This window comes from Oncorhynchus masou, chromosome 28, assembly GCF_036934945.1.
Source record: "Oncorhynchus masou masou isolate Uvic2021 chromosome 28, UVic_Omas_1.1, whole genome shotgun sequence".
NCBI lineage: Eukaryota > Metazoa > Chordata > Actinopteri > Salmoniformes > Salmonidae > Oncorhynchus > Oncorhynchus masou.
In genome coordinates this window covers 46,999,531-47,018,767 of record NC_088239.1, presented here as the reverse complement: position 1 = coordinate 47,018,767, position 19,237 = coordinate 46,999,531, and the positions used below count along the sequence as shown (strand labels likewise).

At 41.6% G+C, this 19,237-nt stretch overlaps 1 protein-coding gene across 4 annotated transcripts in view; it reads left to right on the top strand.

Moving 5' to 3' along the window:
- LOC135517704 (membrane-associated phosphatidylinositol transfer protein 2-like) overlaps nucleotides 1-19,237 on the top strand; it is a 90,789-nt gene that overhangs the window by 16,468 nt on the left and 55,084 nt on the right. For all 4 annotated transcript variants that reach the window (XM_064942239.1, XM_064942235.1, XM_064942240.1 and 1 more), the window contains exon 2: nucleotides 9,372-9,577. In XM_064942239.1, coding sequence (XP_064798311.1) covers nucleotides 9,500-9,577 — 78 coding nt within the window. In that variant the 5' untranslated portion in view covers nucleotides 9,372-9,499. The remainder of the gene's footprint in view (nucleotides 1-9,371; nucleotides 9,578-19,237) is intronic.

Here is a 19,237-nt window from a genome sequence, read left to right as displayed (position 1 = left end):
ACTGCCAGAGCCCCGGACAACAGGCCCTCCGATTTGACACACTGAACTCTATCAGTGAAGTCGTTGGTGAACCAGGCGAGGCAATCATTTGAGAAACCAAGGCTATTGAGTCTACCGACGAGGATGTGGTGATTGACCGAGTCAAAAGCCTTAACCAGGTCAATGAATACAGCTGCACAGTATTGTTTATTATCGATGGCGGTTAAGATATCGTTTAGGACCTTGAGCGTGGCTGAGGTGCACCCATGACCAGCTCTTAAACCAGATTGCATAGCGGAGAAGGTATGGTGGGATTCGAAATGGTCGGTAATCTGTTTGTTGACTTGGCTTTCGAAGACCTTAGAAAGGCAGGGTAGGATAGATATAGGTCTGTAGCAGTTTGGGTCAAGAGTGTCTCCCCCTTTGAAGAGGGATATGACCTCAGCTGCTTTCCAATCTTTGGGAATCTCAGATGACACAAAAGAGAGGTTGAACAGGCTGGTAATAGTAATAGCTCTGGAATAATTGATGTTTGCTCCAGGATCAACGTACGCCAATAGTCACACGGATAGCAACTAGCTAGCTGCTTTACAGTTGAAGTCGGAAGTTTACATTAAAACTTGTTTTTCAACCACTCCACAAATTTCTTGTTAACAAACTATAGTTTTGGCAAGTCGGTTAGGACGTCTACTTTGTGCATGACACAAGTAAGGTTTCCAACAATTGTTTACACACAGATGATTTCACTTATAATTAGCTGTATCACAATTCCAGTGGGTCAGAAGTTTACATGCACTAAGTTGACTGTGCCTTTAAACAGCTTGGAAAGGCACTTAGAAAATTCCAGAAAATGATGTCATGGCTTTAGAAGCTTCTGATAGGCTAATTGAAATCATTTGAGTCAATTGGAGGTGTACCTGTGGATGTATTTCAAGGCCTACCTTCAAACTTAGTGCCTCTTTGCTTGACATCATGGAAGACCTTTGTAGACCTCCAAGTCTGGTTCATCCTTGGGAGCAATTTCAAAACCCCTGATGGTACCACATTCATCTGTACAAGCAATCGAATGCAAATATAAACACCATGGGACCACGCAGCCGTCATACCGCTCAGGAAAGAGACGCATTCTGTCTCTGGTGCGAAAAGTGCAAATCAATCCCAAAATAACAGCAAAGGACCTTATGGAGATGCTCGAGGACACAGGTACAAAAGTATCTATATCCACAGTAAAATTCGTCCTATATCGACATAAGCTGAAAGGCCGCTCAGCAAAGAAGAAGCCACTGCTCCAAAACCGCCATTAAAAAAGCCAGACTGCAACCTCACATGGGGACAAAGATCGTACTTTTTGGAGGAATGTCCTCTGGTCTGATGAAACAAAAATAGAACTGTTTGGCCATAATGACCATCGTTATGTTAGGAGGAAAAAGGGGGAGGCTTGCAAGCCGAAGAGCACCATCCCAACCGTGAAGCACGGGGGTGGCAGCATCATGTTGTGGGAGTGCTTTGCTGGAGGCACTTCACAAAATCGATGGCATCATGAAGACGGAAAATTGTGTGGATATTTTGACGCAACATCTCAGGACATCAGTCAGGAAGTTAAAAGCTTGGTCGCAAATGGGTCTTTCAAATGGACAATGACCCCAAGCATACTTCCAAAGTTGTGGCAAAATGGCTTAAGGATAACAAAGTCAAGGTATTGGAGTGGCCATCACAAAGCCCTGACCTCAATCCTATAGATGATTTGTGGGCAGAACTGTAAAAGCGTGTGTGAGCAAGGAGGCCTACAAATCTAACTCAGTTACACCAGCTCTGTCAGGAGGAATGGGACAAAATTCACCCAACTTATTGTGGGAAGCTTGTGGAAGGCTACCCAACACGTTTGACCCAAGTTAAACAATTTAAAGGCAATGCTACCAAAAATCTAATTGAGTGTATGTAAACTTCTGATCCACTGGGAATGTGATGAAAGAAATAATAGTTGAAAAAATCATTCTCTCTACTATTATTCTGACATTTCACAAAATAAAGTGGTGATCCTAACTGACATAAGACTTTTTACTAGGATTGAATGTCAGGAATTGTGAAACTGTATTTGGCTAATGTGTATGTAAACTTCCAACTTCAACTGTATAATAATCTATACGCATTTGAAAGCATTATAAAGCATTTTTTTTGATTGAACCTTTATTTAACTAGGCAAGTCGGTTAAGAACAAATTCTTATTTTCAATGATGGCCTATGAGCATTTACATACAATATTTGGAGTGAGATCACTGGGGGGTGATTGATGGGTAATGTGAAAAGTAATGCATGGTTCAGAGATTTGGTAGTCAAAGTGAGAGACACGTGGTGATTCAAGGCAGAGGCACATTCAAATGATGCAATACAACACCAGGCTAGGGAGGCTGAATATTCCAGGAACATGGTTTATGACACCCGGCATGTGTGAAGTCATTTTCCTCTGGGTCCACTGATCAAAGGGGTACTTTCTACTTAGGCTACAGTATGTTTGCATGCCTTTGCCCTATTCAAAACTGACCTCAGTTTTTGAGATGCTGGACAGTGTACCTCTGTTTTATGAGGAATCCATACTCTGTGTGTGAGTGTGGCACATTCTCCAGGAAAGGACTTGAATCTGTTTAGATCAGCTAACAACACCAATTCCAAGTCCTATGAATACCATTACCAAGTCACAAGAGATCGCAGGAGATGTATGGAGAGCAGGCGAGAGGTAGACATTCACAAGGGAAGAGAGGATGAATGAGGAAGAGCAATGATGAGAGAGAGAGAGAGAGAGAGAGAGATATAGGAGAGACAGGAAGAAGTGTAAGTGTGTGCGAGAGTTTGAGGAATGAAGGAGTGCATTGGCACTGAATAACCAGTGGGCCATCCCTGACTCGATGCATCATAACAACACTGACCAATCACATCACAGCCTCATGCATCTCCATGGTAACTGGGCTTCCTAGCTCCAGAAGAGGTGGAGACTGGGAGGAAATAAAAAAATAAAGTGTGGAAAAGAGGAAGAGAGAGAGCGAATCGATGTCTTCTGGGTTTTTTCCCCTCCTCTGATGACTGGTTTCACACCAAGCGCTCATGTCCTGCTGCGTTAGCCACATCACAGCTGACGAGACCACAGACCAACACAACAACAGCAGAGACAATAACAATAACAACAACGTAGGAGAACCAGACTAAGGCCAGTCGGGGTGGGGTGATACTTTAGGGACGTCAGGCTGTTTGGCTGATGGGGCTGAGTGCGGGAGATGAGATGGCCCTTCAGTCACTGTTGATTGGATCTGCTGGTTATGACAAGCTGTCGAGCTGTCTTCCTGCTTCTGAAAGGTAAAACTCATTGTTCTGAGACTGCTTTTCTGTATCAGTTTGACCTGTTTTTGGTTTGGTCCGTGTCAATATCTGTGTGTTCTTCTATGTCAGATGCAGACTGAGGAAAGGACTGGAGGAGAGGATGCCACTATAGACTGTTGATACGTGCAGCCCTGGAGTATGGCTGTTTTTAGGGGGAAACAAGTGGAGTGTGTGGTGTACTAGTCGTAGTGTGTTGCCATACACCATATTATCACATTCATTCTTCAGGCTAGAACCTTGACCTGTGAGGCTGTAGGTGGGGGCTGGACGTCCGCTTTAGGTTAGCTACTGTACGTTTTAGCCGAGCCTGATTGTGTTGAGCCTGAATGTGTGTGCTGCCGGAGTTGTGTTGTTGTTGGTGATCCTGCCACTGAAGCCTGTATTGATCACATGCTGTTAAACATTGATAAAAGTCTGGCATGTCTGTCTGTCTGGCTGGCTTCAGGGGCAGCAGTGATGCGTTTCAGTGGAATGGAAGCTTGTGATGTGGTGGGAGCCATCACTGATCTCTACTGTACTGTATACTCTCCTGTTTTTTATTATTATTAGGGGTTCACACAAGTTTACATTTGTTTGGCTTGTTACAGGCTGTTATCCATGCTAGATCAAAAATGATGTGTTATACACAAAGTTAGGCTGGATTCCTTTAAAAAAAAAAATGCCCATGTTCGCTAATGCCCATGTTTGACAAATACCTTTCTCAGACAGTCAAACTTGGACATTAGCGACCAAATATCTTTCTCAGACAGTGTAGATCACCTCTATTCAGAAAGACACATCTGAACAATATGCACTTTACCTTGTGAGGATCTGACATTCTGGGGCAGAGATATTGCAGTCAAAAGATGACATTTTTTAGGTAATGATAGATTTTGTCCACATTCACAGAATAGAAAGATTGAAGATTAATTAATGTATGGTGCATTCGGAAAGTTTTCAGACTCCTTGACTTTTTCCACATTTTGTTATGTTTACAGCCCTATTCTAAAATTGATTAAATAGATTTTCCCTAAGGCCTCCCAAATGGCGCAGTGGTCGAAGGCACTGCTGCATTGCTGTGCCATTAGAGATTCTGGGTTCGATTCCAGGCTCTGTCGCAGCCGGCCGCGACCGGGAGACCCACGGGGTGGTGCACAATTGGCCCAGCATCGCCGGGTTAGGGGAGGGTTTGGCCGGCAGGTATGTTCTTGTCCCATCGCGCACTAGTGACTCCTGTGGTTGGCAAGAGACGGTGCACGCTGACATGGTTGTCAGGTGTACAGTGTTTCCTCCGACACATTGGTGCGGCTGGCTTCTGGGTTCAGTAGGCATTGTGTCAAGAAGCAGTGTGGCTTGGTTTCGGAGGACGCATGGATCTCGATCTTCGTCTCCGTACGAGACAAGACTGTAACTACCAATTGGATACCACAAAATTGGGGAGAAAACTGGCAGCTTCATTAAACACTACCTGCAAAACACCAGTCTCAACATCAACAGTGAAGAGGAGACTCCGGGATGCTGTCCTTCTAGGCAGAGTTCCTCTGTCCAGTCAGTGTCTGTGTTCTTTTGCCCATCTTCATATTTTCCTTTTATTGGCCAGTCTGAGATATAGCTTTTTCTTTGCAACTCTGTCTAGAAGGCCAGCATCCCAGAGTCGCCTCTTCACTGTTGATGTTGAGACTGGTGTTTTGCAGGTAGTCTAACTCGCCTCTTCACTGTTGACATTGAGACTGGTGTTTTGCGGGTACTATTTAATGAAGCTGCCAGTTGAGGACTTGTGAGGCGTCTGTTTCTCAAACTAGACACTCTAATGTCCCTTTGCTCAGTTGTGCACCGGGGCCTCCCACTCCTCTTTCTATTTTGGTTAGAGCCACTTTGTGCTGTTCTGTGAAGGGAGGAGTACACAGCGTTGTACGAGATTTTATGTTTTCAGTTTCACCTGTACCTGTCCCACTGTGTGTGATGGTGTGATGTTCGGACATACCGATCCTGTGCAGGTGTTACACGTGATCTGCCACTGCGAGGACGATCAGCCGTCCTGTCTCCCTGTAACTCTGTCTTAGGCGTCTCACAGTATGGACATTGCAATTTATTGCCTTGGCCACATCTGCAGTCCTCATGCCTCTGCAGCATGCCTAAGGCACGTTCACGCAGATGAGCAAGGACCCTGGGCATCTTTCGTTTAGGTTTTTTCCAGTCAGTAGAAAGGCCTCTTTAATGCCCTAAGTTTTAATAACTGTGACCTTAATTGCCTACCAACTGTAAGCTGTTAGTGTCTTAACGACCGTTCCACAGGTGCATGTTCATTAATTGTTTATGGTTCATGGAACACGCATGGGAAACAGTGTTTAAACCCTTTATAATGAAAATCTGTGAAGTTATTTGGGTCCTGAAAAAGGGGGTTTCTTTTTTTGCTGAGTTTATACAGTTGAAGCCAAATACATTTAAACTCAGTTTTTCCACAATTCCTGACATTTAATCCTAGTACAAATTCCCTGTTTTAGGTCAGTTAGGATCACCACTTTATTTTAAGAATGAAATGTCAGAATAATAGTAGAGAGGATAATTTATTTCAGCTTTTATTTCTTTCATCACATTCCCAATGGGTCAGAAGTTTACATGAACTCAATTAGTATTTGGTTGCATTGCCTTTGTTTAACTTGGGTCAAATGTTTTGGGTAGCCTTCCACAAGCTTCCCACGGTAAGTTGGGCTAATTTTGGCCCATTCCTCCTGACAGAGCGGGTGTAACTGAGTCAGGTTTGTAGGCCCCCTTGCTCGCACACACCTTTTCAATTCTAACCACAAATTTTCTATGGGATTGACGTCAGGACTTTGTGGGTCACTCCAATACCTTGACTTTGTCCTTAAGCCATTTTGACACAACTTTGGAAGTTTGCTTGGGGTCATTGTCCATTTGGAAGACCCATTTGCGACCAAGCTTTAACTTCCTGACTGATGTCTTGAGATGTTGATTCAATATATCCACATAAGTTCCTCCCTCATGATGCCATCTATTTTGTGAAGTGCACCTTGCTCCTCCTGTAGCAATGCACCCCCACAACATGATGCTGCCACCCCCGTGCTTCACGGTTGGGATGGTGTTCTTCGGCATGCAAGCTTCCCCCTTTTTCCTCCAAACATAACGATGGTCATTATGGCCAAACAGTTCTATTTTTGTTTCGTCAGACCAGAGGACATTTCTCCAAAAAGTACGATCTTTGTCCCTATGTGCAGTTTCAAACCGTATTCTGGCCTTTTTTGTCGGTTTTGGAGCAATGGCTTCTTCCTTGCAGAGAGGCCTTACAGGTTATGTTGATATAGGACTCGTTTTACTGTGGATATAGATACCCGTTTCCTCAAAGCATGTTCACAAGGTCCTTTGCTGTTGTTCTGGGATTGCGTGGACCCATGGTGTTTATACTTGCGTGCTAATGTTCGTACAGATGAAGTGGTGCCTTCATGGACGTGGAAATTGCTCACAAGGATGAACCAGACTTGTGGAGGTCTACAATTTTTGGGGGCTGATTTCTTTAGATGATGTCAAGCAAAGAAGCACTGAGTTTGAAGGTCGGCCTTGAAATACATCCACAGGTATACCTCCAATTGACTCAAATGATGTCAATTAGCCTATCAGAAGCTTCTAAGGCCATGACATAATTTTCTGGAATTTTCCAAGCTGTTTAAAGGCACAGTCAACTTAGTGTATGTAAACTTCTGACCCACTGGAATTGTGATTTCAAGTGAAATGATCTCTCTGTCAACAGTTGTTGGAAAAATAACTTGTGTCATCCACAAAGTAGATGTACTAACCGACTTGCCAAAACTATAGTTTGTTAACAAGACATTTGTGGAGTGGTTGAAAAACGAGTTTTAATGATTCCAACCTAAGTGTATGTAAACATTCGACTTCAAATATATATATATATATATATATATATAGTTCATTATGGTAGTATGATTCTGCGACCGAAAGTACTACCATCCTAGCAAGGTTCCACAGGACAGAATAATAGACCCATGGCCTTGTGAAATGGTGTTTTGACCTCACAAGAGTCAATCTAATATATTATATTAGACCCATTGATGACCCAAAATATGTATGAGATGTCCAGTTCATTGAGCTGATATGGCTTGCCCCAGTGTGAAAACCAGACTCCCAGTGAGTCCCCTAGGATAAGGTTTTGGTTTTCAGACTGGGCAGCACTGCAACAATCTCAGCTGGACCCAGCAGTGGACATGCCCCAAAGTAATCACCATTCTGGAGCTCAGCCACCTCAGACCCCATAGGGAGAGGATATGACAGACGGACGCTGAGGAGAAAAGCATTAGGCTACCTCACCAGCTGACAGTAAAATCCCTCCTGCATTGGTTTGCATGAAGGATGGAATGGAATTGGCCCGGAACAGACCCCAAAACAATACACACACACACACAGGGACACACACCAGTGCACAAACACACACACACACACACACTGGCTGTGGTATAAGATGTATTGGAAGTGGCCTGCTCACTGCCAAGGCAGACCCTAGCAGTTTTAATGTGTTTGTGTCCAGCCTAAGTGCTCCAGCATATTACTGAAGACTGAATACGATACATCACAGCTTGGCTTGTCCTGTCTCTGTTCCAGCAATACAATACCTATAGTGCAAATACAATACCCTACCGCAGTGCAAATACAATGCATTCAATGCATGCTCTCATATAGAGGAGATAGTGAAACTTCAAAGAGACACTTGGTTATAATATGACTAATACTTTTCTGCTGTGGTCAAATTTTGTGTGTGTGTTAGCTACATGTTTTTATCAAATTAAACCTGCGTTAGAACAGCAGCTCACATTAATGTAGTTAACTATAATGGAACTCATTTTAAGCCAATGACGTTAGTGCGGAATGGTTTCAAGCCAATGACATGTAGAAATTTTGGGGAGGGGGAATCCTGTTAAGCCAATGACGTAGATTGTTGCGTTATTTGGGCAGTAATAACTTTAAGCTATTGACTTACTGTATCACATTGTTAGTGTCCAGTATGCTCTAACCCAATCTTAATCCAAGACCACCTGTTTCTCTCTCTCTCTCCCCCTCTCCCTCTGCCTCTGCCTCTGCCTCCCCTCTGGCTTGCCTCTCTGCCTCTGCGTCCCCTCTGGCTTCCCTGTGACACTCCACTAGCATCTGTCTCTATCAATCTATTAATCTGTTGGGCTGGAGTGATTATGCCCCCCTCTCTCTCTCTCTCCCTCCCACACATGCTCTACCCCTCGAGCAGCCTTCCAACCCCTCTCTCCCATCTCTACTTTCCTCACTCAACCCCACCCTCTCTTTCTCACTCTACCCTTTTCCCCTCTCTCCCTCCCTCCATTCTCTCTCTCCTCTGCTATTAGACAGAGTTGTGTAACGAAGTGTGAAGTGCGGTGCTATGTGTTTAATCTGCCTTACACTAAGCCACCTCAGTCATGTGACTCCCTTAACTCGTTCCTGTCTGTCTGTGTGTGTTGCCATGCTGCTTTGTCTCTTGGGAGGCGTGGGCAGACCTCTACTGAAGGAAACGTTGTTTATATTTTGTTTTGTCATTACTTGGACACTGATTGGATGATGATGCCTGATGCCTGGGCCTTGCCGATTGTGGAATTGCATTGTTAGCAGACTGCTGTTACTGCACCTCTACAGTGAATAGGGACATTCAGGAATGGAATAACTGGGAAGTGGCTAGAACATTGGATATAATGTGGACTTGTAAAAAATATATATTTTGATATATCTGATTCAGGGCTGAATGGTGACTGAGGACATATACACACAAGATGTGGAGCGGAAGTGTTGTCTTGATTGGATTAAGGATTTATATCTGATTATGTCATTCAGTGTCAAGTATTCTCTTCCTACCCTTGCGTGTGTGTGTGTGTGTGTGCGTGTGTGTGTGTGTGTGTCATCACACAGACATCTGAGACTACTGATAGTTCTCACCACATAGACTTGACCAAATCAAATACTACAAGGTTTCCTCTCACCCAGTCTAACTCTTTTCCCTCCTCCTACAGGTCTGAACCATGATGCTTTCCATCGTGGCTGTTTGATGCTGCTGCTGCTTGGGTAGAGCGGCTCGTTGAGACGACTCTCTGCCCCCCCCCTCCCCCCCAGCCCCTGTTACCCCCACCCACCAGACACCATGTTGATCAAGGAGTACCGGATCCCCATGCCCATGAGCGTGGAGGAGTACCGCATTGCCCAGCTCTACATGATCCAGGTGGGTGGCTTCTGGCTAGCATAGAAAATACAGCACACAGAATACATATACAGTTGAAGTCGGACGTTTACATACACTTTAGCCAAATACATTTAAACTTCATTTTTCACAATTCCTGACATTTAAATCCTACTAAAAATTATCTTTCTTAGGTCAGTTAGGATCACCACTTTATTTTAAGAACGTGAAATGTCAGAATAATAGTAGAGAATTATTTATTTCAGCTTTTATTTCTTTCATCACATTCCCAGTGGGTCAGACGTTTACATACACTCAATCAGTATTTGGTAGCATTGCCTTTAAATTGTTTTACTTGGGTCAAATGTTTCGGGTAGCGTTCCACAAGCTTCCCACAATAAGTTGGGTGAATTTTGGCCCATTCTTCCTGACATAGCTGGTGTAACTGAGTCAGGTTTGTAGGCCTCCTTGCTCACACACGCTTTTTCAGTTCTGCCCACAAATTTTCTATGGGATTGAGGTCAGGGCGTTGTGATGGCCACTCCAATACCTTGACGTTGTTGTCCTTAAGCCATTTTGCCACAACTTTGGAAGTATGTTTAGGGTCATTGTTCATTTGGAAGACCCATTTGCGACCAAGCTTTAACTTCCTGACTGATGCTTCAATATATCCACATAATTTTACTACCTCATGATGCCATCTATTTTGTGAAGTGCACCAGTCCCTCCTGCAGCAAAGCACCCCCACAACATGAGGTTGCCACCCCCATGCTTCCCTTTTTTCCCCCCTGAGGTCTTGGCTGATTTCATTTGATTTTCCCATGATGTCAAGCAAAGAGGTTTGAAGGTTTGAAGGTATGCCTTGAAATACCTCCACAAGTACACCTTCAATTGACTCAAATTATGTCAATTGACCCATCAGAAACATCTAAAGCCATCACATCATTTTCTGGAATTTTCCAAGCTGTTTAAAGGCACAGTCAACTTAGTGTATGTAAACATCTGACCCACTGGAATTGTGATACAGTGAATTATAAGTGAAATAATCTGTCTGTAAACAATTGTTGGAAAGATTACTTGTGTCATGCACAAAGTAGATGTCCTAACCGACTTGCCAAAACTATAGTTTTGTTATCAAAAAATGTTTACCTAAGTGTATGTAAACTTCCGACTTCAACTGTATCATGTAGCATAGTTTTGCATGGCTAACATGCATCAATCAGGATACAATAGAGGCAGAATACAACATGTTCACGAAGCATTTACTGAATATACCATCATCCTAAAACAGTGGTCTAGGTCAGAGAGTCATCAGATCGTTGCTGTGACCCAGAAGCCCTACTGACCCTAGATCAGGTGTTAGGTGGTGATGTGAGCTGTGTGTGTTCTTGCTTGCGCATGTGTTTGTGTGTGTAACATGGTGTCTGGTTGTGTTCATGGTTCAGGTCACCAATTTAATGGGAGCTTTCTAAAGCCAGCTGGCTCTCCATATGCTTGTCTCCAATGTTTTGCGCACAGTCTCTGTTCTCTCTCTAGAGGAGGAAAATATTAGTTGGTTTTGTGGATACGAACCCACGGTACAGTAGCTACTTTTGAAGAGTAGGTCTTTCCTAGGACAGTCGCAGCCAACCAGTAATGTGACTTCAGGACATTATCCTAGAGGATTATGGGTGATTAGGTCACCTGGTGACCCCTGACGGAATACGGTCTGCTAGACCAACACTTGATGGAGCTCCATGTGCTGCCTGTTTTAATGTTAATGTGAACGTTGTAAACCTTACCCACAAACACATCTCTCCTCTGGGGCAGCGTCACAGCTGAGCTGTTGGTAGCCATGGTAACCAGTGACATCAGCAGCAGCGTGGCAGTGGCTGCCATCATTTGTTTGCAATGAGAATAAAAGACAGAGAGAGGGAAGGTGTTTGGGGGAAGCAGATAGAGAAAGGGGGGCACGGAAGGGAAACGGAAAGAGGGAGACTTACAGAGGAACGGGCAGAGGCTGATGGACAGAGTCAAAAAGAGAAAGAGAGGGGCAGAGATTGAGATGGAGGGAAATGGAGAAAGAAAAGTCCAAATGATCCAGCTAGTGTTTCCATGACAATGTTACACTGTTGATTTTGCAGTGGTGGAAAAGGTACCCGATTTGTCATACTTGAGTAAAAGTAAAGATGCCTTAATAGAAAATGACTTAAGTGAAAGTCACCCAATAAAATCCTACTTGAGAAAAAGTTTTTTTTTTAAATGGTTTTAAATACACTTAAGTACCAAAGGTAAATGTAATTACTCAAATATACTTAAGTATCAAAAGTAAAAGTTTAATTAATTTCAAATTCCTTATATTAAGAAAACCAGACGGCACCGTTTTCTTGTTTATTTATTTATTTATTTACAGATAGCCAGGGGATGCTACAACACTCAGACATAATTTAGAATCTAAGCATGTCTTTAGTGAGTCTGCCAGTTCAGAGGCAGTAGGGATGACCAGAGATGTTCTCTTGATAAATGTGTGAATTAAAATATTTTTCTGTCCTGCTAAGCATTCAAAATGTAACGAGTACTTTTGGGTGTCGGGGAAAATGTATGGAGTAAAAAGTACATACTTTTCTATAGGAAAGTAGTAAAGTAAAAAATATAAATAGTAAAGATACCCCAAAAAACTAGTAGTAGTACTTTCAAGTATTTTTACTTAACCAAATCACATTGGTGTAAAGTACTTATCTCCTCGATTGGTGTGTGTGTGTGTGTGTGTGTGTGTGTGTGTGTGTGTGTGTGTGTGTGTGTGTGTGTGTGTGTGTGCCAAATTAAAGACTAAACACAGGGAGAAACGAGGACAACAGACAGTAGGATGGAGAGCCACCTTATGTTGGTCCTATTCAGTATGTCCATGTGAAAGACTGGAGAGCTGCAATGTGGACTGTGCTTCATAAGCTGTATATAATTGGTACTTATTGATACATTACTGTCCCTTACTGGTCACATATTAGACCGACACACACCTGGTTTCCTTTGGCTGAAGGAATCATTTGTATGGCTGGAAGAGACTGACTCTGCAGTGTAGACCTTGAGGACCTGTTTCATGCTAACTTTGTGTGTGTGTGTTTGTGTGTCTTTTTGCTAACCTTGCGGTATCATATAAAATATTCAGCGGTAACTGGGGCCCAGCAGAAATCAGACCTCAGCAAAGCCAAGACATTACTATTCCTGTGGTACTCTCGGTCTCTGCTGCCCTCTCAGCTTCCAGCCCAGCACAGCATGCCCCCATTACTTACTAACACTCATTTCTCTCCATATTTCTCTCTTTCTATTTTTCCCAGGCTCCCTGTCCCTCCATGCATGTCTTCAGGCTCAGATACTGTAACCAAGGAACTCTCTTTTGGCTCCCAGGATTAAAAAAAAAAAAAAAAAAAATTCTTTAAAAAAAACCAACTTCTTATCTATTTGTCCTTGGTGCCTGGGCTTTACTGTTTCTCTCAGCACAAAACTTTCAATCTTCAGGCAGTTTCCTGGAAACACTCTTTTCCCACTTTTCTGTCCATGACATTGTTTTTCTCACGTTCAACACTTCTCTGTCCTTCACTCTTGCCAGCACCATGTCATAGACGGAAGTACTTTGGGCATCTCAGTAGTTTAAAGTGGCTTCCTCTCCTTGGCTCCTTTTCTCCCTCTGCACTGCTGTCAATGTCAAACCACTGGACAAGTGAAAGCAGACTCCCTAGTAGGCTTCCCAACATGTAGCTTTCCCCCACCTATGTCACGTTTTCAAAGAGAAGATGAGGAAAGGAACAGACCTGGGTTCAAATACATGCATATTTAAGGAATTGTTATTTAAATACAAATGTTCTGTTCATTTGAGTATTTTTTTTAAACATTTACATTTTTAGTAATTTAGAAGACAGTCCCCACTGGGCACACCACGTCATTTCAACGTGAACATTTTTGTTAATATTTGTTTGAGACGTTGATCAATGAGATTTCAACCTTTTATTCACCCACTCAAAAAGACAGAAGCTTGTTGACATCCTAATGGGTTACCACGATGCTTTCAACCATCTATATATACAACCATATTCCAATGGGCCTACAATGTCAAATATTTATGCAACAACTTAATGTGTTATCACTGTGCTGCATCTAATAGCACAACCAAATGAACAGTTGCAGTTGAGATTACATTCATTCAAAGTACAGTGCAAGGATCAAGAGTGTGCACACATTTCTATGGCAATTATGAAGATCTCCGCAGACCTACGATCTTTGCATGCTATTTTCAACATGCACACGTTCTATGATTACATAAAAATACATTTATAGTTACATCAAGCTAACATCAAAATGTGGCCATGGATGTATTTTGTATTTATTAAGAATCCCAATTAGATGCTGCCGTGGCAGCAGCTACTCTTGCTGGGTTCCAAACACATTGAGGCACTTGGATCACACATAAAACAAAAGATAAAACAGTGTATCGTGTAATATTGTTACACCACTACATATCTACAATACAAAATGAGGGCTACCACTATACAACAATATTACAAGGTACGTGTCTGTAGATTGGGTGTGCTAGAGACAGTCTGCGTATGTGTGTCTGTACCTGTGTGTGTGTGTGTCTCTTCACAGTTCCCGCTGTTCCTTAAGGTGTCTTTTTATCCGTTTTTATCTAATCTGATTCTACTGCTTGCATCAGTTACCTGATGTGGGATAGAGTTCCATGTAGCCATGGCTCTATGTAGTACTGTACACCTCCCATAGTCTGGTTTGGACATGGGGATTGTGAAGAGACCTCTGGCCACATGTCTTGTGGGATATGCATGGGGTGTCCATGCTGTGTGCTAGTAGTTTAAACAGACAGCTCGGTGCATTCAGCTTGTCAACACTTCTTATAAAAACAAGTAGTGATGAAGTCAATCTCTTCTCCACTTTGAGCCATGAGAGATTGACATGCATGTCATTAATGTTAGCTCTCCGTTTACATTTAAGAGCCAGCTGTGCAGCCCTTTTCTGAGCCAATTGTACTTTTCTCTTTGTAGCACCTGACCACAGTCTTGGACAGTCTTCCCCCATCTTAGCTACTGTTGTATCGACATGTTTTGACCATGACAGTTTACAATCTAGGGTTACTCCAAACGGTTTACTAAGGGTTGGTAACAGGCTGATTGGTCTGCTATTTGAGCCAGTAAAGGGGGCTTTACTATTCTTTAGGTAGCGGAATGATTTTTGCTTCCCTCCAGGCTTGAGGGCACACACTTTCTAGTAGGCTTAAATTGAAGATATGGCAAATAGGATTGGCAATATCATCCGCTATTATTCTCAGTAATTTTCCAGCCAAGTTGTCAGACCCTGGTGGCTTGTCATTGTTGATCGACAACAATAATTATTTCATCTCTTCCACACTCACTTTACAGAATTAGAAATTGTCTTTCATTATTTGATAAGTTATACTTGGATGTGCAGTGTCAGCGTTTGTTGCTGGCATGTCATGCCTAAGTTCTTGCCAATTAAAAAAAACAGAGTAATTGGCAATATCAGTGGGTTTTGTGATCATGAGCCATCTGAGTCAGTGAATGGTGGTGCTGAGTTTGCCTTTTTGCACAAAATGTAATTTAAGGTGCTCTAGAGCTTCTTTTTTTATTGCAATTCTTCATATAATTTATCTTTGTTTCATAGTATAGTTTGTTCTTTTTATTCAGTTTAGTCACATGATTTTTCAATTTGCAGTACATTTGCCAATCGGCTATTCAGCTAGACTTATTTGTTATTCATTTCATGAACCTTGTTTCTTAAGCTACATATTTTACTGTGGGCTATTTTTAGCACTTTTCTGGGATGCTTGCTTGATTGAATTGATTTAGCAGCTTAGCAGAAGTAGACATGCTCATGTTATTTATGTTAGTGCAGGCTGAGCTTGGGCACACCACCTCAGTGCTAACAGCCTAACGCTGGTCCGTAGGCACGTGATTACTGCATACAATAGCGGTAGGATCAGCAGAGGCATTCAGGGTAGTTAGAGGGACATAAATTAAGTTACTTACATTGTGTCTACCAACACCCCTGGTATAATGTACATTTGCCTAAGCATTATGACAACTCTGCGTCACAATAGTAGGGATTAGCTGAACTGGGCTTGGGTCATTGATAAGTCGTTGTCATAACGTAGCCTTATAATGCTGTGAAATGATCCAGGAACCAAAAGGATTTGGGTGGAACCCATCCTCCTTATAAAACGTGTTTTGTTTCCAAAAGGTGTTGGAATTGTCAATAAAAGTTACACCCAATGAACTGCAATAATCACTTAGCAAGTTGTGAAGAGAGAGAGTCCTGCTAAAGCGCTCAATGCCACCATTCAGAGAGGGCACAGGGCCAGATATGATGGGTCTTTTATTAGTGTCTAGCAGGGAATCAATCAATCAGCTCTTTAAAATCCAGTTTCAACTGTTCAGAGTTGCCTTCATAATGTCATTAAAACCCACATGGACTACGATAGAATCGATTTCCATGTCCTGACGTAGTACATTCGGGAGCAACTTAGTAATGTCATTTGCCCAAGCCCCGGGATAGGACATTGTTTTTGCACTAGGAACAGTCACATGTCTTAATATGGAGCTGCCCAAAATCACGGCTGGTGAGAAATGTTACTAATTTTAAAGTTCGATAAATAGTGTTACATTAGTTTGTAAGAGCCTTAACTTTAGGCTATTCATTGTATTACAAAAGTATTATTAAATTGTGTTTGTTTGGTTGAAAACGCAACCAAATAACATTTAAAGGATGTCTAATTCTTGGATAGTTTCATCTGACTCACTGGCTTAATCCTATTCTTTTTAACTTTTATTTTTGGTTTAGTTGGAGACGTGAAACCAACAGAATTTGTAACTTGTTGACATGTTCGTAAGCTATTTACTGTATTGCTAAAGTGATATTGAATTGTGTTTGGTTGCCAATGCAACCAAATATTAACATGTAAAGTGCTTTTAAAGATTGATTTGATTAGATTTTGGATTGAGATGGAGACGTGAATCCAAAATATCAATGATTAATTTGTAGACAAACTGGAATTATTGCCAGAGGAACTATACAAGCAGGTTCAATGTTATCCAGAATCATTGGGACGTCCCAACTTTGACGTTCCCCATTGAAGTTGAAATTGAAAATGGTTAAGGTTGAAACATCACATCACAGTTTAAAAATATATGGCAAATAGAAATATATGGTCTTCAGAGATAGATGGGAGGTGTTGAAGGTAGCTGAAGGATGGGACTAAAAATTAACAAAAGAGAACTATTGTAAAATATACTGTTTGTAAAATGTATATTGTATGTATAAGCTGGAAGTGGAAGCTTAAGTGTTGGTTTCAATTAGGGGAGGGATGGTATGGTTAGCGGAAAATAATAACGGGGGGAGAAATGGCTTACGGTTGGGATTAAGGTTAGGGTAGGGGTTTGGGTTTAGGGTAGGGACATCCCAAGGGTCCATAAAAGCACTAACCGTCCAAGTAGAAGATATATCTCCTTTAAAGGTTGATATTTGGTTGTGCTGACAACCAAACACAATTTCCAGTTTGTCTACAAATGAATAATTCATATGTTGGATTCATGTCTCCATCTCAACCAAAAATCGGTGTTAAAGAATAGGACTAAATCTAATCTAATCAAACTTTTAAAGGTGCACTGTGCAGAAATCGCTCTGCCATTTCCTGGTTGCTAAAATTCTAATAGTTTGCCTAATTTAGTGTAGAGAATTAGTGTACCATCTAAACCGCTGTGAAATATATTTTTCTTAACCAAAAATATTGTATTTTCAGCTGTTGTACAGAACCGAAAGTAAAAGATGCAAAAATGGAACAGCTCTACCACTTCTCTCTACTTGCTTTCAATGAGAATTACATATCTATAACTCACATTTCTATGTGAATTTGGTCGTGTTGGCCAAAAAGTTGCATATTGCAGCTTTAAATGCACTTTAAATAAAGAATGATTTGATTTAGTACTATTCTTTAACTTAGCTTTTGGTTGAGATGAAGACGTGAATGGGAGACCTAAAGAATAACTGTAGTTAGATCAACTCTCCAGTAGGAGGTGCTGCACAGCCTATAGTTTTTTTCTGATAGTGGATATAACGCTGAAGATCTGACGTTGTTTCTATGGTACAAATTCAACATAGAGAAACCTTGTTGAAAATGGGTTACAGTGATGACCACATTGATTCAACCAGTTTGTTCCCAGTGGGTCTCATCCAGAGCAATTTACATTTAGTGCAAATAATGTGGACAAATCAAACTTTGATTTGAAGTATTTGAAAGTATTTCAAAAAGTATTTTTCAAAAAATACTTATTTCCAAATACATTATTTCAGATACCCATAGCAGATACCTCTCCCTTGTAACTGTTCCCCAGGTCGTTGCTGCAAATGAGAACGTGTTCTCAGTCAACCTACCTGGTAAAATAACGGATAAATAAAATAAATAAATGAAAAACAAACTAGCCTCGCATGTCACCTCTCTTGAGCTTACATGAATGGTTCGCTATTTTTTATTTTAAAAGTTTTTTTTTTAATTTGGCATTTTTTATGATTTATACAGATTATAGTGGCTTCCTTTCCTCTTTACCATAGCCACTGCCCTAGCCTGAAAGCGGGGTTGTTTTGGTATGCATACAGTCCACACTCAAGGTTTCCAAACGGCCAAACATTCAATGAGATCCAGGGATATGGTGCAACCAAAAGGTTTATTCTTCTTATATCTACATTTTTTTTAATTCTCCAATCAACTTAAAGCACAGATTACTTGACATGGAAAATACATAATATGACCTGTTTGTATGTCTGTATGGTCAAAAAACTATACTGCTCCCGCGTCTAGCTAGGACTCCTCCCCCCGAAGGCCCAACTTCCTGCCTTTATCCGAACACACTTACCACAGTACAATGAATGGGCAAAAACTAAGTTACACTAACAACAAATAAATACATCTCAATCAGGTAAATATAAATCATAAATATGATTTTAAATAATCATATATATTAAAATGTTATATATTTACACAAACGTACATGGAGCTCTGCATGTTCTGTCTTTTATACAAATATGTCCAAATCGGCTCTATCATACCGGCCCCTAATTGTTAAGTGCACTGAATGCACAACAATTACTTAATATTCAAACCTAGAGCCAATACACAAAACATTCTATACCAGAGCACTATTACAGTTTATAGCTATATACAAGGTCCCATATAGGAAAAGAGTCCGTAGATCTAGTCTGAGTTGAAGTGTTCAGCAACTTCCAAAAAATGTAAAAAATTTGACGTCAAAGAATGTAAGAGTGCGACATCGAAGAATCAGAGGTGCACGTGATTCAAAGATGGAGAAGTGTGTGTGTGTGTGTGTGTGTGTGTGTGTGTCTTACTCAGCCACCTCAAGGAGCAGACAGAGTTTATTGATAGGTCTCTGTAAGATATTGGTCTTGTTCTTAACCATGACTCTACGGACAAGACCATTGGCCCCTGACACAGCCTCCACCCCACGCTCCATTAGCCAATAGTCCCTTAGGGTGGTGTCATTGACAATGACCACAAGGTCACCAGGACTGAAGTTTCTTAGTTTTGTTCCACTTGTTCCGCTCCTGCATAAGTGGAAGATACTCCCGGATGCATCTCTTCCAGAAGAGGTCAGTGATATTTTGTACTTGCTTCCATCTCCTTCGTGA